Consider the following 17,447-nt stretch of genomic DNA (forward strand, 5'->3'; position numbering starts at 1 on the left):
TGAGTTAAGTATAAATTAACCTCTCAACATAACTAAGCTGCAAAAAATTTATATCTTTAACTTCACGTGACGACTTTGCAGCAAGCTATTGATGATTTGATATTTTAGCTTAGCGTTTATGAAATTTTAGAATACAAATAGTGAGAACTCTTAGAATTTATTTATTTTTATTTAACATAGAAGCTGGAAGAATTTCAGGGTTGTTCCTGGTTCAAATGGGTCATGGAAGCTTGTTTCTACAATGGAAAAAACACACACAAAAAAAATAAAAATTGCCAGTCAAGAGCCAAGCTGAAGTTTTAAGCTATTAGTTCAAAATTTCAACTTGCTGACTCAAACTGCTGCGTAAACTGAAATTATGAGATCATTTTGTGACTTTTCTCAGTCAGGCAGTACTGGACCTAACAGTAGTAGTAAAGAATTATTTAATCAAATAATAAAAGTACTTACAATTAAATATATCCCTTAAAGAAAATATTGTTTCTTTTTGTTTTAAAGAATCTGCTTCCACTTTGGCCTTTATTCTTTTGGTGTATACAAAATGGCAAATACCTACACATGTAATATAACAGACAATTCAGCGTAGACTAAAGAAAGACAGTGAGGGTTACTTACATGGCCAAAGTGTCCCTTCTGTGAGCAGTTGTAGCAGTAGGCATGAGAGTGTCTGCTGCGCTTTGGTTGCTGCTTCACAGGAGGGCCATGCTTAGTCTGTTAAAAAAAAAAAAAATCAAAAATATATTTTTAAATAAAAACCACAATCGGATCCCCCCCGATAAACACGATGGACACAATAAAACGGTGGCTTAACCTCCCATTTCTGTCTCATTCTCCCTCTCCTCTGCCATCATTCCCATGCTCTCAATGAAGCGGACTGCAGTGTATTGTACAGAGAATATGGGGCGCTGATATAAACCACTGATTTCCGAGGTATAGTTAGAGGCCTGTAATGACCCTGTATGATAAGTAACTGTGTGTGTTTGTGTTTGTGTGCGTCAGACTGTGTGTGTGTGTGAGTGTTTGTTGGACATGGGGTCCCGTCCCCTATGGGCCAGTGTTCTGAAAGCCTTCCATGCTCCAGCGCCCACAGCTAATATACACTGATAAAGAGAGAGAGAGGAGACACAGGCAGAGTGCATTTACTGCTAATGTTACACTTACACACACACACACACACACACACACACACACACACACACACACACACACACACACCCCTAATGCTATTCTCCAAAACACACAACCACAAAACTGCGCAGAAATTGCCCCCTCCCTCTCTCTCATCCCTGATTCCGAGATTACAAATGATTTGCGCCCCACGTCATTTCTTAAACATAGCTTAGGTAACCTCCCCATCCCCTCCCGCTTCACCCTCTCCTCCGTACACACCCCTGCAAACCCACATCTACACCTCACACTTTTCCCCTCTCTCTCCCTCTCTTTTCCGCTTGAGTAGTTTTGCGGCAGAAAGGATGAATGCTATTAGAGCGTCGCGTCATTATCGGGTCAGGCCTGCCGGGCCCATCTCCATCACAAAGGCCAGGAGATCACAGACCTCTCGCAAGCACAAACTCTCTCTCACACACACACACACATACACATGTGCACCCCAAGGAGATCACAGCCCCTGTCTCGAGCCCCCCACCCGACCTCCACCCTTCCTGCCCCTCTTTCCATTCATCTTTCATGTAAATTGGCTGTAGGTCTCCCTCTGTCTCTCCCTCTCCCTGACCTTGGGCTTGCGTTATCTCCACATACTCTGATCACAGAATGAATGAAAGCACGAGAGACATCGGAGAAAAAAAGAGAGAGAGAAACGAAATCCCCCTCTTATTCTCACACCAACCTGTGATAGTTGTGTGAATACCTGGTGTGAATGTGCGTGTGCATGCGAGGAGTTCTCTGCCTCATCCGATATTAATTAACGGGATGAACGTTTATCCCTCACTCATTTCCTCTCCTTGTTCTGATCTCACACTGCCTATCACGGGCATCTAAACAGAGTGAGGCCCTAAGGGATCACCGCAGCTTGGTGCCTTTCTAAATCTTTTTTAAATGGTTTAGTGAGGAGTGACAGCTATGGCTGTGCAGCGACAGCTAATATGACACATAATTTTAGTATAAATTTGCAGCAGGAACATTTCCACTGAAGTCTAAACCGAGTGGGAAACTGGAGTCAACATCAATGGCTATGCAAAACAACATGTTTTCCTTGTTGGTCGGTATGTGTTCAGTTCTGGATCACTCATAGCGAGTGAAGGGCATTAACTTGAGTTACACAGATTATGTCTATGGAGAGTCTACTCGCTTCGTATTAATGCCATGTACCAACATTGAGTGGAATAATCACCAATAATGAACAGGACTGAATAAAGAGCTAAAATAATTGTTTAGATAAGGGGAAGCCATTATATGCTAGCACTGCTAATGTTTGTCAGTTGGTGGGTTAAGATAAGTATTTCAATAAAAAACAAAAAACAAAAGAATTATACCTCCATCAAAACCTGAATAACACAGCTGGCTGTGGTGGTCATCAGTGGATGCTACACTACATGGACAAAAGCACATGTACCACCTGCACATGTCACCTACAGGAGTTGCTCAGTCGTGGTAACACATGAAGCTGTCGGAACACAGTTTTTGTGCTGATGTTAACACCAGAGGACATTTAGACTTTTACACACTATTCGCCTCGGCACTTGCTGATACTGCTCTGTAACTTTACATGTTCGGCCAGATCATTTCAGAGATTCCTAAACACTTTCAAAAATATGACTTATAGCTAATTGGGAAACATGTAGGAGGGAATGAATGTAACAGACTAACCTGCTGCAGTGGTGGCATCCAATCACAGGACAAAACGCAAAGTCAGTGAGCTCTTTAGAAAGACTCATTCTTAAAAAAGTGTTTATAAAGGCTGATTGCACAGCTAGGTGCTTGATTTTATACACCTGTGGTAATGGGACTGAAAACACCTGAATTAAAGATTGGGACCGTTGGCTGTGATGCACAGTGATCATTACTCACAGTAAGGTATTTCATGCAACCTCAAAAAAAGAAAAGAAACTATGTAGCTAATTTGAAAAGATTTAATTAGAAAATGGTATCTTTGCCGATGCAAAGTCTGATTGTTTCAGTATTTATGCATTTTCGTTCACCTACAGAGTGATTTTTTTTCTTCCTTTTATATTTTTTAGCAGTCAAAAAAGTTAGAGTGACCCAGTGCTCTAGGTAAATAGGCACATACTGCAGGAAATCATCTTTTTGTTTTTAAATAGAAAATACACTGGTTCTTATATAGTGCATTTTCTACTCCATCCAAGCACTCAAAGTGCTTTATACAACATACCACATTTGCACAAGCTTTTTTTGCAGCTAAGTGCTTTCTATCTAACAATCACACACATTTACACTCGAGTGTCATTTTACAGACAGCAACTCGGGGTTCAGTGTCTTGCCCAAGGACACAATGGCATGAAGACTGGAGCAGACAGGGATTGAACCACAAACAAACCCTGCACATGAGCAAAAAATATCTGCTTTACCTAAACATTTCCCAAAAGACCCTGAGAATGTCCATGTCTCTTCATAAACTTGCTTACAAGCATTAGAAGAGACTTTCAGCATCAGACACAACAGGAGAGACTCCCTTGATACCTAAAGAGCTTTTGATCACACACATAAAGCATAAAGCCAGCCTGACCTAAAAAATAAAAAAAGGACTGAAACTGGGAAGAGGAATGACGCGTTGGTTTAGTTTTTGTGTGTGTGTTAGTTTGTACGAGGGTATTTGAGAAGGTCCTGAGGGCTCCACTGTGTGGACATAGACAACCAACCATCCGTGGCCTCTCATGCATGCACGCACAGATACATGAGCACTCTCTCCCTGTCACACACACAAATGTGTTTTCCCACAGTTGTCCCAACACATACACCGTGTCTCTCTAAGCCCTGCTCGCCTCTGCTCCTTGCCTTAGCTGCTGGTGGCAAAGCTGTGATAATCCTTCGGCCAACACAAAGCTCAGACTGTTACAGACTAAAATCTGAAGGAACACACACACACACACACACACACACACACTGAGACACACACACAGTTATCAAACAAAATCCGAGAAGCAAACAGGCTTGTGTGTGTGTAAGAGGAGAGGGGGGCGGGATCTGAACAGTAACGGGTGGTGGGAGCATAGGGGCCGGGGCCAGCAGCGCTGTTTTGCATATGTTATTGCAGCAATAGGGAGACGTTTGCATATGTTACTGGACCCACAGGGGACCAACTCTGCATGCTTTATCATAGAGAGCAGCCTCACAACACAAGACTACTGGGCTCATACCAAAACAAACAGAGCCTTGTGGTGTGTGTGTGTGTGTGTGTGTGTGTGTGTGCGCGCGCAACATACCACTATGTACATATTAGGTTAACAGGGAGGATTAATTAGACTGTTGTGAATCAGAGAGATGAAATGGCTGTAAGGTGTACATCTTCCCAGACAGGATGCATTGAATGAACTGCAGACCTAACCATTAATCCTCCTTTTGTTATGGAATAATTAAAAAAAAAAAAGCATATAAACCGTGTTTACTGTCACTCATCAACAGGAATGACAAAAATCCATCTGCTTAAGGAGACTGCTGAAGGTGGAGGTGGGCATGTTTGCAGTTAGGTAGGCCATGAATGAGGAAGAGGAAGTGGATCCTCCAAATAACCAGATGTGATTCCTGCCCTCTTTGTGTCTCCCAGTTCACAAAGACCGAAACCCTAACCCCGCACCCGGTGAGGACTCACACTCACACAGTGCAATTCCCAGAGGCTCTTCCTATCTCTTCCTGTCAGTTGGTCAATCAGTTTGTAGACAATCAGTACGAGTCTGGATTTTTTTTTTCTTTAGAGAGGAAAAAAAAATGCTCCTGGAATGTAACGATAATGTGATGCAGAGCTGGGAGGCGGTGGGTTGCCACCTCTGGAGAAAACCCCCCTTTAGGGGCAGCAAGTGGCGGTAATCTGGTCACACCGTGGAAGGCGGAACAGGGGATACAAGCTAATCTATTCAAAACCAAGTTGTACGATTTCTTTTCTTAGTGCTCACTGCTGAGTGGAGAGGCTTCTTTTCTGCTGTGGCCAGCGTGAGGCTGTGTTTTCATTAAATATAGGACCCATAGACAACACGTATGGACATGAGAGACACGGATTTAGATATACTACATACAGATGGACCGCGTCTTTTATGCTCTGGTCAGTATTTCAAATCCTAATTTTACATTCTCAGCCAGCTACACACACACACACACACACACACACACACACACACACACACACACACACACACACACACACACACACACACACCATCCAGCTAAGCGGAAATTCACAATGACCTGCAAGCCTGCAAGACCTCTGATAACACTGCACCTGTGTGTGAGTGTGTGCGTGAACATGTGCATTTGTTTACATTCCTATGGTCCTGCATGTGCATCCAGTAGATTATCTAAAGACACTTTTACCAAATACTAATAAACTCCAAAATACAGAGTCCCTGGTCTTCTTACTGAGGATAGCAAAGTGTGTGCAAGCTTTGATGAGGACCTCTAAGCCTTTGTTTGTAGTTTGAACAAAGTATTTTGGGAAGGGAAGCACCTAAAAACCCCAAACAAGCAGAACTAGTTTGTCTGCATAATGTCGCCATGAGGGAATGAACTAAAAAAAATGCAGTTTTACTAAATAAATTTGATCAAAATTTGGCTTCAAACAACCAAATACAGTTCTTCACATATTTGATAAAGTTATTTCAATTTAAATATTTATAAAAATGATATTAGTCTTCGTAGTGGCTGGTACATATGGATTTGGTTCCTGAAAGGGTTGTTGCTTTCAGCGTTGTTAATCTAAATATATATATATATATATATATATATATATATATATATATATATATATATAAAAATTTCAATCAATTATGTAAAAATTTAAGTGACAATGTAATAACAGTGTAATAACAAACATCATAATGCCATTGAGGTTTAAACACTCTTTGTTCTTGCAAGTTTGGTACAAGGTGATGATTTGTCATACAACTAAATGTTGCTTAATAATTAATTTGTCTTTTTCCTTCCAGAAATCTGATGATTTTAGAAAAATCCGCGTATAGGATCTTGTTTTTAAAATACTTGTTTCTTTGATCACCAACATGCGATTCAAATATAATCAGTTTAACATGACATAAAACAGAAACTGGGACTCTTAAAAAGCCCGTACCAATAAATTCTAACATGATTCCTTAATAATGACTGAAACAATCGAAACAACTGATTATTATAAATGACAATATGCTGATGACGTGAGAAACTGAAATTAAAATAAATCATCTGAAGTTAGATTGTTATAAGGTGCCCTGTGCTGCTTTATGAACTGTGCTATCCGTCTGACTACTGAAGACACACAAAAGCCATTTCCTTTCACAAACACCTTCCCCTTCCTCCGGTGCTGTTAGCGCTTCAGTCTGAGGGAGAATAAAGAGTTGAGGGCCTTTTGACACGGCGAGGTGAGAAGACTGGACAGTCTGTACTGTACAATGATGAGACAGCAAAAACAGCTCACTGAATAGATGTGGATTTAAAGGATTTTTACAGAGCACACTTTGAATTGAGGACATTCTTGTAAGAAAAAAAAAAAGAGCGGTCAGCCAAACAGAAGAAAGGACAGAACAAAAAGTGGAATAAAGATCAAACTTAAACCTGTGAGAAGACTTAATGTTGGTATATTATTACTGCGGGAAAGAGTGCGATTTTAATTAAGTTTTGTCTGAGTGACAGTTAAGTGTTCATTCATATAAAACCATTTCTCTATGCAAACTTACAGCCTACACTGGTTTAATTAGACTTTTAACAGCAGCACCTTTGGCTGAGTATGCTGTAACTTTCATATAATGTCTTACTGTTTCCTAAGTGTCTGATTTTTAAGCTCTTCTGCCTTCTTTTCTGTTCCCATATCCATGTACTGCCTCGTGGTAACATTTATGCTTCCGCCATTGTCTGTGACGTCCCCCTGAATATTTATTCTGTTGGTTGGTTGAGTGTTGGCTTTCCCCCCCCCCCCCCCCAAAAAAAAAAAAAAAAAATCAGTTTACCTCTGATCCTCCAAGGCAACATCATTTTTTGTTTGTGTGTTTCATGTTGTATTTGTTGGTTTCATTTCTTGTTTGGTGGGAAAGAGGGGCGGGTGGGTTCAGAGATGTTTAATGTGTGTAGACTACTTGTGAAATTAAACACACAAGTCCATTCATGTTCTGTTATGCTGGGTAAAAATACTTTTGATGTTAAAAAAACCTCCTGAAAAGATCTGGCTTAAAATCCCTCCCCTGCATCCGTATGGGAGTGCAGTTGCCTGTTTGACCACTGAATGGCGCTCTATCTTCACACAGTGTACAGAAAAGCCCAAGGCTGATCTCAGCGCAGAAGTAGGACTTCGATAGGAGGAATACAATCAGAGTTGTTCATTTGTCTTTAACGCAGCTGGTGTGGGCATCAGGACAATCTTCTCTTAATGCTTTTGCTTAATCTGTCTCATTTGGACACTCAGAGCACTAAAACATTTACTTTTATGAAGGTGAAGATGGTGTGCCAATCACAGAGAGAGGTCAGCAAACAATACCACTTAATAATTGTGTGAACGCAGACAGCAATTTAATTCCGTAAAAAATCAAATACAATATCTAAATGTGTTAACTGTAAAATAACACCAGGATTTGATCAGTCTTCATTGTATTTAATATTACTGCAATAAAACATTTATGATATTGCACTGAAATAATACAAATGTTTATAAATTCAAACCAGAATAACAGCTAAAGTGCAGCCATGTTTCTTTTCTGTCCATTAAAAATCAGATTACACACATTATCTACCATTTACCTCTAAATATCCAGTAAATATATTTATTTCTAAACGGTCATATAAACCAAAGTCATAAACCCCACAGAAACCAGCCAAAACATCCGACCACTACTGAGGTCTATTTTACACAACAGCGGAGGGATTTCAGGGTTACCTGTGACGTAACATTTATTAAAGTTTTTTTTTTTTTAAACTGTCTTTTTTCACAATTAATCTGAGGGAGACCCTCTTTGGAGTAAAGCTTTTTCTTCAGCTATTCATTCTGCTCAACTTAAAACAGACAAAGAAAAGAAAATGAGGATTCCTGAAATATTTTGTACCTTGGAAAAGTCGACTGTCTTAACGAGACATTTTTTCCTATAGAAATAAGAGGATTTAAGGGGCAAAATGTCCTAACCTTGCGCTAACAAAGACATGTGTGAACTGAGCATACCTTCTGAAGAAAGACGGACAGACAAAAATGTATAAAAGGGTACAACATGCTAAATGAAAGGGGAAAGAAAGGCAGTCAGGTGAGAAAGAGAGGGGGAGTTAAAACGGCTTCATTTTGGAGTCGACTAGGAAGGTCACGGAGCGCTTTTTCACGGGCAACCCCGACACATTTACACACCTGTCCCACAGGAAAAGATCAATTCACACACCCTGACACGATCGCAAGATTGGCTCAGCACACACATACACACGCACGCACACACTCGGCAGAGCTGCTGATCAATAAACACCGATGTACAGGTGTCACCATTACTATCTAAAGGGAGGCCAATCAATGCTCACACACCGATATACCTGCACCAATCAGCTTCTGGGCGCACTGATTCACTCTCTCTGCTCACTCTCTTGTCTCCTTCACCGTTTAATGCACTCACCATTAACCCCCACCCGCCTTCCAGCAGTTCTCCCCCACCCTCTCCAACTGCCTCTGCCTTCCTCCCTCTCCCTTGTTCATACATACATTTCTGCTATAAAGGTGAAACACATTGAAACTACTTCTTCTTTTTCTTTAGTAAAGACACTTGATCTCTATTAAAGTAAAAAAAATACAAGCATTCAGGACATTTGCTTGAGCTTTAACCCTCGTTCAGAGTCTCAAAAGTTAGAAGAAAGATAATTCCCACTTCACATACACTCATTGGTTAAAGGCAAGGGAGCATTCACTTTCTACCAGAGGGTGGCACTCTGGTCTTAATGCAACAGAGCAGGGTCTGGGCACCAAGAAAAAAAAGTGACTGGGAGTTGTATGTTTGTTGTGTGTATGCATGCACACATTTATGCATGATATTTACATGAATTAAAGCAGCCAGAATACAGATAGCAGGTCACTAAACTTCGCTCCCCATCCAATCATCCCTCCAGCCATCCATCCCCCCCTTAATCGTGCTTTCCTACTGGTCCCTACATGACTTCAGTCTTTCCACCCTGTCCTTCTCTGTCCTCTCATCCTCCTCTTTTTTGTCTTGCATGTAGTTAGCTATGAAATAGAAATATGGTTCTTTTAGCCTCTTGTCAAAAAGACTGTTCAATTGGCCCATTAGATATTTAACTGGTCTTTAAAGCTGATTATGTGGTGTATATGTAATAATTCACCAATGTGTGCCATTCTATTTTATTTCAATCATATAAACACTATAAATCTGAAATATCACCAGTGGCAAAAATATTTATTAATCTATAAAATCAGAGAGATTTATCAGTAATATAAATGAAAATAATTATTAGTCACACTTTCCACAGTCTGACCTCAATGCAGAAGTGGCCAAAGGCAATTTGTATAAATTTAAAAAAGCCATTTGTGTAGCAACTTGAGTGCAGGTGTAGTTGTAGGCATGCCCACGTAACAGAAATCATATGACCAACAGACCGAAAGAAAAGTTCAAACAAGTCATGTTGGCGGCAGGGCCTTCTGGAAAACAAAACATATGTCGATGGCAGAACTTTGCACCGGCCGACCTCAGCCAGATAATCCCAGTATTTTGGGAGTTTTTTTGTTATATTTAGTATGTAGAGTATTAGGTGGAAATCATAAGAACATAATAACATACATGGGGGTAGTGACATGGGTCTGCAGGAAAAGGAGTGACCCCACACTGTAAGCTTCAATGGAAAAGAAAGGGGGAGAAGAAAAAAAACAGGGCGTCTGTGGGTGGGTGGGTGAAGTGGTGTTTGCGTAGGAGAGTGAAAAAGAAAGATAGACTGAACAGCAGAAGTAAACTCCGTTCTTCAAAAAGGAAACAGTTACATTTTCTACAAGTGCTACAGTTGTGTTAAAAAAAAAAAAGGTGCTCAAATCTGTATGACACAGACACAATGAAAATGTTGTGGATATCTTTTTACCCCATTTGCTGCTCTATATATTTGTAGGAGGAGTGTGTGTGTTTGTGTGTGTCCATGTGTGTCAGTATCGTGCTTTCTCGGTAAATACCCCAGGGCTTTGTGGTCTATACTGTGTGGTTTGGAGGAGTTTGTTAGTTGAGGGCCAGGTGCAGGCAGACAACAGATACACTCATGGAAGATAAACGGACCCAACACACACACAAGCACGCACACACAGCGAAGGATAAATGGACCCAGTAGCAGGGAGGTCTGACAGAATGCCTTTTCACACCTGGCTGAGCCCAGCGGAAGGTGACAGAGTCACATCTCCCAAAGCGAACACACACACACACAAACACACACACACGCACGCACACACACCTTCTCACATTGGGGAGTTCAGGGTCATAAGCAGCATCATGAATAAAATGAGGCTGTCTTAAACAGAAGGAGCTCTGTGTATGCATGTGTGTGGGTGTGTTTGTATGTGTGAGACTGTGTTTGTGTCTGCGCAGGCCCCTAACCCCCATGCCAGTTTGGATCTGTAACGACCTTCTGCTCCCAGTGCTTAAATGGCTTAAATACTTCAATTAGACCTGGGTCACAATCCTCCACCCGTTAAAGCACACCATTGCACACACAAACGCACATGCGGAAGTGCAGCGGGGAACAAAAAAACAAAATGGTTTCATCATCCCGCAAGGCGACCGGAGACTTTCGTCAGCATGTTCTCGTTTCGTCTGTGGTTCAAAGTGAAACTCCGCTGTAAATCATAGAGGCTCATCCGCCAAACACAGGAGCAACAATTAAACTCAACTCCCATCTTCTCTGCCAGCGTCTCCCCTGGAACTTCTCTGTCCCGCTCCCTCCTCCCACTTCCTCCTCCTCCTCTTTCCATCTCTCCCGCCGTGCTACCCTAGCGCTAACGATGCTGCCTTTTCATTAGACAGCCCCTGCTAATTAATCTCCATAGAGGAGAGTGACAGACCTCCCCTAACACACACACAGTGCATGCCAAGATATATGCAAACACACACTCTTCTTCCCCCTCTCTCACTCCCTTGTCCCACGTGGTGTTGGCAGCCCATTTCATGCTTTATCACGTCTTTTAATTGACAAACAAGCTGCTCTTTTCTCTTAGGCTGAGGTCTATATCACCCCCTCGCTCAGATGCACACACACACACACACAAACATACAGACACACACACACGGAAGTAAGAAGCCAAGAAAACTAGTTATCTTTTGAGATTTTGGATAAACACACACAAACACACAGATATAAATAAGCAAATGCCTCCCCACTGACATATGGCCCATGTGACTGTCAAACAGTTTTCTACTCTTTGACACATTGTTTCTGTCTCACACAGACACACACACACACACACACACACACACACTAATGTCACATGAGCACTTGATGAAAGAAAAGGAGGAGGACAAGTTTCCCATAACTTTTAGTACTTCTTTAATATTTTACTATATTTCTTACCCCCACGCTTCACTTACCTGCTACAGGGCAAAGTCAATACCAGTCACGACTGACTTATTGACTAATCACATGACACCTTTGCCTCTATGAAACTCATGGAAACACCTCATTGATTGACGATTCAAAAATAAATGTAACAAGAAGATCAATTACTCTAATTCAGCAGTGGTGAGAGTCCGGCTTAGTGCTAGTGCAAAGTTTTACAATTAAGTACATTTATTTTTGTTAGTATTTTCCACTGAAAAATACTTTAATGAGCTATTAATTGATATGTTTCACTACAATGTTGCTTTATGTATTTTTTAAGACAAATTTCAGAAGGTAAGATGTCTATTTAGATTGGGCTTTATCACTCCTCACTACCATCATTTTTCTTTTTTTATCTTTCTTGGCTTTAACTCAGACTCTGAGCAGAAATCCTACATAAACGTGGTGCAAACTAAACCCACACAAATTGCTTTTCACAATTTCCCAAGCTTAATAAATTTTGGGACTTTCCACTTAAAACCACTCGTTCTGCTGTTCTCAGGTCACCTCCTTTTACCTCCTTTGTTTTGCTAAATAATTTATCATGAATATAATAATACAAAAATTGTTTGTACCATTAGTTACATATTTAATATTTTCAGTAAAGTAATGAATCAAATATGCACATTTACAAAAGTTTCCACTTGTACTCACTGAAGAAAAAATTCAAACCTAAACTAAGACATATTTGGTGAAACATTCTATAGAAAACAAAAACACATTTGGTGTTTAATGATTTCCTGTTTTCACTTTTACTGTCATTTGTATGAATTCATACCACAAGTTAAAAGCAGCTTCCCTTATTTTAAAGAGCTATTAGACAAACGCAAAATACAAATCTCAGAATTTTTATCTATGAGCTCAAGATTCGAGTGCGAGCAGAGGAAACTACTGAACACCATCTGAACCCTTGATCCAAAAGGTATACTTGACCTACACTTTACTCCTTTCCCCTGCACACAGTCTGTTCGACTTTGGCATCGTTTCTAAAAAAGAAGCGGGACCTGTCTCATTTTTCAGGACTGAACCTGATACAATATTAGCCTCCTTTCACAAAAAAAGAACTAATAACTGGAGAAATGGAAGGAGTATGAAGAATTCTGCTATGACACTTGCTGACAGAGTTTTTCTGTGAAAAGATACTCACTGTCAGGTGATACTGTCTCCAGATTTCTGGACAAGCCTGAAAAAGAAAAACACACACACTGTGTCATTAAATACCTTTTACAAAGCTTTGTAAAAAAAAAACAACACTTTTTTTATACTCCACCACAATGAACTTTAAATCAAACAATCAAGATGTGATTGTAGTGCAGAATTTCAGCTTTAATTCAAGGGTTTTTAATGAAGTATTCAACAAAGTGTTTAGAAATTACAGTCACTTTTCCCCATTTTGAAAAGCTCAAAAGTAATTGGACAAACTGGCATAATAAAAAAATGAGAGAATAGTTTTATAGTAGTTAATACATAGATGGAGTCCTTATTTTTGCAGTCTGTGCTTTTAAAATCTGCAGGTCTGTCTTCAGTCCTGCCTCCCTACGCTCTCTTTTTTCAGTGACCTTACAGTAAACGTGTACTGGGGCAACTGTTATTGTGCTTTGGTGCTATGTAAATAAACCTGAACTGAAATTAAATTCAATGAATCAAGTAAGTAAAAAGCATGCTCAGCTGAACTAAGATCAGGTGAATGACTTGGCCATTGAAGAATATTATTGTTAGTTAATGTCTGCATTATCCTTTGGGTCATTATCCATTTGCTGTCCAACCTGTTTTGCAACATTACGCTGGAGCTGAGCAGACAGCACAGCCCTGTACACCTCAGAGTTCATGCTGCTACTTCTATCTGCAGTCGCTTCATCTAAAAAAACAGTGACCCAGTTCCACTGGCAACCATACATGTCCACGTCATCCATTACGCTTCCTCCACTATGTTTGGCAGATGGTGTGGTATGCTTCAGACCATGAACTGCTTCTCTTCTTCTCAATATTTCTCTATTTCCATCATTCTAGTGCACGTTAATCTTGGTTTCATCTGTTCAAAGAGGGTTTTTTAAAGCACTGTGCAGGCTCTTTTAGATGTTTTTTGACCTCCCTATTCTTGAGTGGAATCGATGGTTTGCACCTTGTTGAAAACCCTCTGTTATTTCCATTCATAAAGGTGTCTCTTGTGTCTAATCTATAACTTCTTTTCAAGACTGAACCAGGTTGTAGACCTGACCACTCCTAAAGTATGTGCGTAATGATTGCGTCCTTCACTTGCACTGACAGCACCTTGGACCTCAGGTATCCAGTTAACAGCTACTAAAGCTCAACATTTGGAATCAACTCCATATTCTTTATCTCCTAAATTTGTTTATCACTCAATTGTCCAATTATTTTTGAGCCACTGAATATTTGGGACTATGAATAAATGCAGTTCACACTTCAGTCACATATTGATTTTTTTAAAATCCACTGTGTTGGTGTAGAGAGGAAAAAATACAGATAAACTGTCCAAAAACCTGTGGACCAAACTGCATTTATACCAGTTTACTTGGACTCTGACAGTACACACAAAATCAGGACAAAACATTTTGAAAACATCAACATCAGATTTTTAAAACACAAGGGAGAGGTATGAAAGTCTAACTGGTGAGAGAAAAGACAAGAAAGACAATTCAGAGGCTGAATGGAAACTCCTGGCAGGCCACGGAGTCATTTGCTTGCCCGTCTAAGACCATAAGTCTCTTCTTGCATCTCTCTCTAGAGTCTGATCACCTTGATTTCTCAGTAACTATTTTCTATCCATGTGTCTCTCTGCAGTCAGTCGGTAAGTAAAGCAGTCAGTCGTTTTGTCCCAGTGTGGCTAAAGCATTATCTCCGGGGCTTCTCCACGCTGTTCCTTAAGCGTTCCAACATCCTTTCCAAACCGCCACCACTTCCCACTGGGAAATTGAAAATGCCGCAGGCAACAAGATTTATCTACTTACATACCTACTGAGTCAAGAGAGTGTGTGAGACAGAATGAGGGAGACAAATTCAAGCCTGTTCTGTGCAAACAGCACTGTTCAGTCACACCAAAGTTCCTCAACATATTTTGTAAAATATATAAATTACAATCCCACTAAAAAGTCACTAATTTGACCTCAAGTGTGGGTTCAAATCCCGACCTTGAAACAGCAGCCTGTGAGAACAGTAGGTACTTTTTCTGGCTTAATGTGATCTGTTCTGATTTGAATACATACAAGAACAAATATGAATTTCAACAGCTGCATCTTCCTCCACCTCTCATCTAGCTCTTTTCTTTTCTTCAACCCCCCCCCGTTTGCTCTCTCCCTCCAGACCGCCAGGGTAGTGTGTTGTTGTCGAGGGCGACAGGCGAGGCGAGCGACACACTCGCGCTCCATCAACCGTCTGTCTTTAATGAGAGACACAGAAAGGCCCAGGGGACTGAGACCTGACTCTCTTTCTCTCTCAAACACAGACACTAATACATACAGTATAATTTGTGAGTGTAAGGAAAAGAGGAGAAAAAAAGTGATACGTTCCAAGAAAAAGGTAATTACAATGCCACACAACTTTGCACCTTTGTTTGCTGTTGGAAAACAATATGCAAAAGAGTAGAATGAGATCAATTTGAAGATCTGGATGACGAGCTGAAAGGAATGGGTTTAGAGATTGAGAGAAAGAGAGACAGAGAGAGAGCAAGAGAAAAAGAAAAAATTGGGTTATGTGTGTCCTGGCCTACACTCTCCCTCTGGTGTTCACCTGGTTACTCATCCATTACACAGAGCACAGTACATGACTGACTGACGGAGAGACAGGGCGCGAGAAGGAGAGAGAGACAGCGAGAGAGACAGCGAGAGAGAGAGAGAGAGGGAGAGAAAGAGTGGGGTGTGAGGTGGAGAGACACAGACTGACTTCTTGCAGGGTTTTCCATTCTGTGGCATTAGTGTAAATGGGCAAGGTAATGAACACTGCGGCGGGATAATTGTCATTGATGGTCATTAGATTCACCCTTCAGTGCCAACACACGCACACACACACACACACGCACGCGCCCATAGCTGGAATATGCAGCATGGCAGAGACATAACTAAGCTGTAATTACTGAAGTGTATCAATTAATGTGAACAGCAGCGTTTGCTGACCCCTGGTCACTCATTATTACTGAAAGCGAAAGAGGGAGGGAGTGAGAGGTGGAAAAAACGATGATAGTGGAAAGAAAAAGTGAAAAACAAACCACATTTATTGTGATGAAGGCGGTTTTGATTTCTATGTTCAGCAGTAATTTTTATTAAAAGCCCAAGCCGCAGTATCAATCTGTGGCAGTTCCCATGTTTTATCATAGAGCAAAGTGAAGTTGTGTGTACAGTAATTCTTCATATATGCATTTTACCCCAAAACATGTTGCCTCCCTCAGCTTTAAGCATGTGTACATGCATGTGTTCAGTTTGGTCCTGTTATGCAGTTTGAGCTTCTTTGTGTCAAACTGGCTCTCTGGTTAAAACTATAAGTGTACATGTGTTTGAGCTCTGTGGTCTCTTACTTTCAGTGGAAGAAAATATTAAAGTCACAGCAAAGTGATTTTTGGGAAAGGCCTTTCCAGTCTCAGCTGGGCAATACATTACTTTAGTTTAGAAGAGCCTGACTGACCTGCACAGAGCCAACACCTCAACTACATATCAGCTTTACAACTAACAACGCCAGGAGTTATTGCCCAACAGAAACAACATTCACCATCGTCATGGGAAACCTTCACAGAGAAATGAAGGATTCTCATAGCTCCCATGATTTGGGAATATAATGTTCAACACTCTGAAATGCGTATAATGTTTGCATATCCACAATTCTGGATCATCTAGTGCAAGTCTGACTCTCAAGTAAAATAAAAGTGGGTGTAATACTCACGTCAGGGTAGTGTCCCTTCATGTTGCAGCGATGACAATGTCTGTTCCAGTATGAATTCTCACTGCAGGAATCATAAAGATGCCCTGGCAGGCTACAGTTGTTGCAGTGCCTTTTGAGACAGTCACGGGCTGGGTGGCCTGGAGTCCCACAAAGAAAGCATGGCAGCAACTTCTGCACATACACACACAAAACGTGGTTAGAACCTTTATGTACTTATAAAAGTGCTATATGAGCCACTATGTGGTGATCAGGACTCACTTTAGGGTCAGGACAGTTCTTGGAGAGATGTCCAAAATTGTTGCAGTTTCGGCAGTTGACGTTCTTATCAGTATAGTATCTGTTCGACACCCGCTGCACTGCTATCCTGACACCTTTTCTTTTGTTATAGATTTGAGCCTGAAAAACACAAGTTTAGTGCATTAATGGCATCACGGTGTTAGTGTAAGGATCAAGAAACTCTGTAGCCATACAGGATATATAGCCACAGGGTTTAGTGCTTGGTGTTTGGTCGATAAAGCCTCATCATTCACTTTTCTGTCAGTTGTTGGTGTTAATTACACAAGGACAAAGCAGCTGCATCAATAGTTTTACAAGATGAACTCAATATTTTTTGGCAGCTATGAGGAAAAAAACTCATGCTACTGGGTCTAACTTACTGATGTTTACATTTAATAAATATATATTTGGAGTCAGCTGTTTGTGTGGCTGCATTTTATTAAAATTAAGCAATAGGTCACCAACACTAGGCTAACTAGGATATTCTGTCAGCTTCAGTGCTTAAATGTTTGAGGCCATTTCAATACTTTTGCTACGACTGAGTCGCTAAGTTGTTGGTC

General features: G+C 40.7%; 1 protein-coding gene across 3 annotated transcripts in view; it reads right to left on the reverse strand.

The window, feature by feature from the left end:
• Positions 1 to 17,447, reverse strand: part of zcchc7 (zinc finger, CCHC domain containing 7) — a 52,065-nt gene that overhangs the window by 4,302 nt on the left and 30,316 nt on the right. For all 3 annotated transcript variants that reach the window (XM_086295842.1, XM_086295841.1, XM_086295840.1), the window contains 4 exons: positions 16,870 to 17,007; positions 16,612 to 16,782; positions 12,869 to 12,904; positions 616 to 711 (listed from right to left, as the gene is read on the reverse strand). In XM_086295842.1, coding sequence (XP_086151968.1) covers positions 616 to 711; positions 12,869 to 12,904; positions 16,612 to 16,782; positions 16,870 to 17,007 — 441 coding nt within the window. The remainder of the gene's footprint in view (positions 1 to 615; positions 712 to 12,868; positions 12,905 to 16,611; positions 16,783 to 16,869; positions 17,008 to 17,447) is intronic.

This window comes from Aulonocara sp. 'chitande type north' Nkhata Bay, linkage group LG6, assembly GCF_057382095.1.
Source record: "Aulonocara sp. 'chitande type north' Nkhata Bay isolate Kocher_YH1m ecotype deep benthic linkage group LG6, A_spYH_male_GT1.1, whole genome shotgun sequence".
NCBI classification, from domain to species: domain Eukaryota; kingdom Metazoa; phylum Chordata; class Actinopteri; order Cichliformes; family Cichlidae; genus Aulonocara; species Aulonocara sp. 'chitande type north' Nkhata Bay.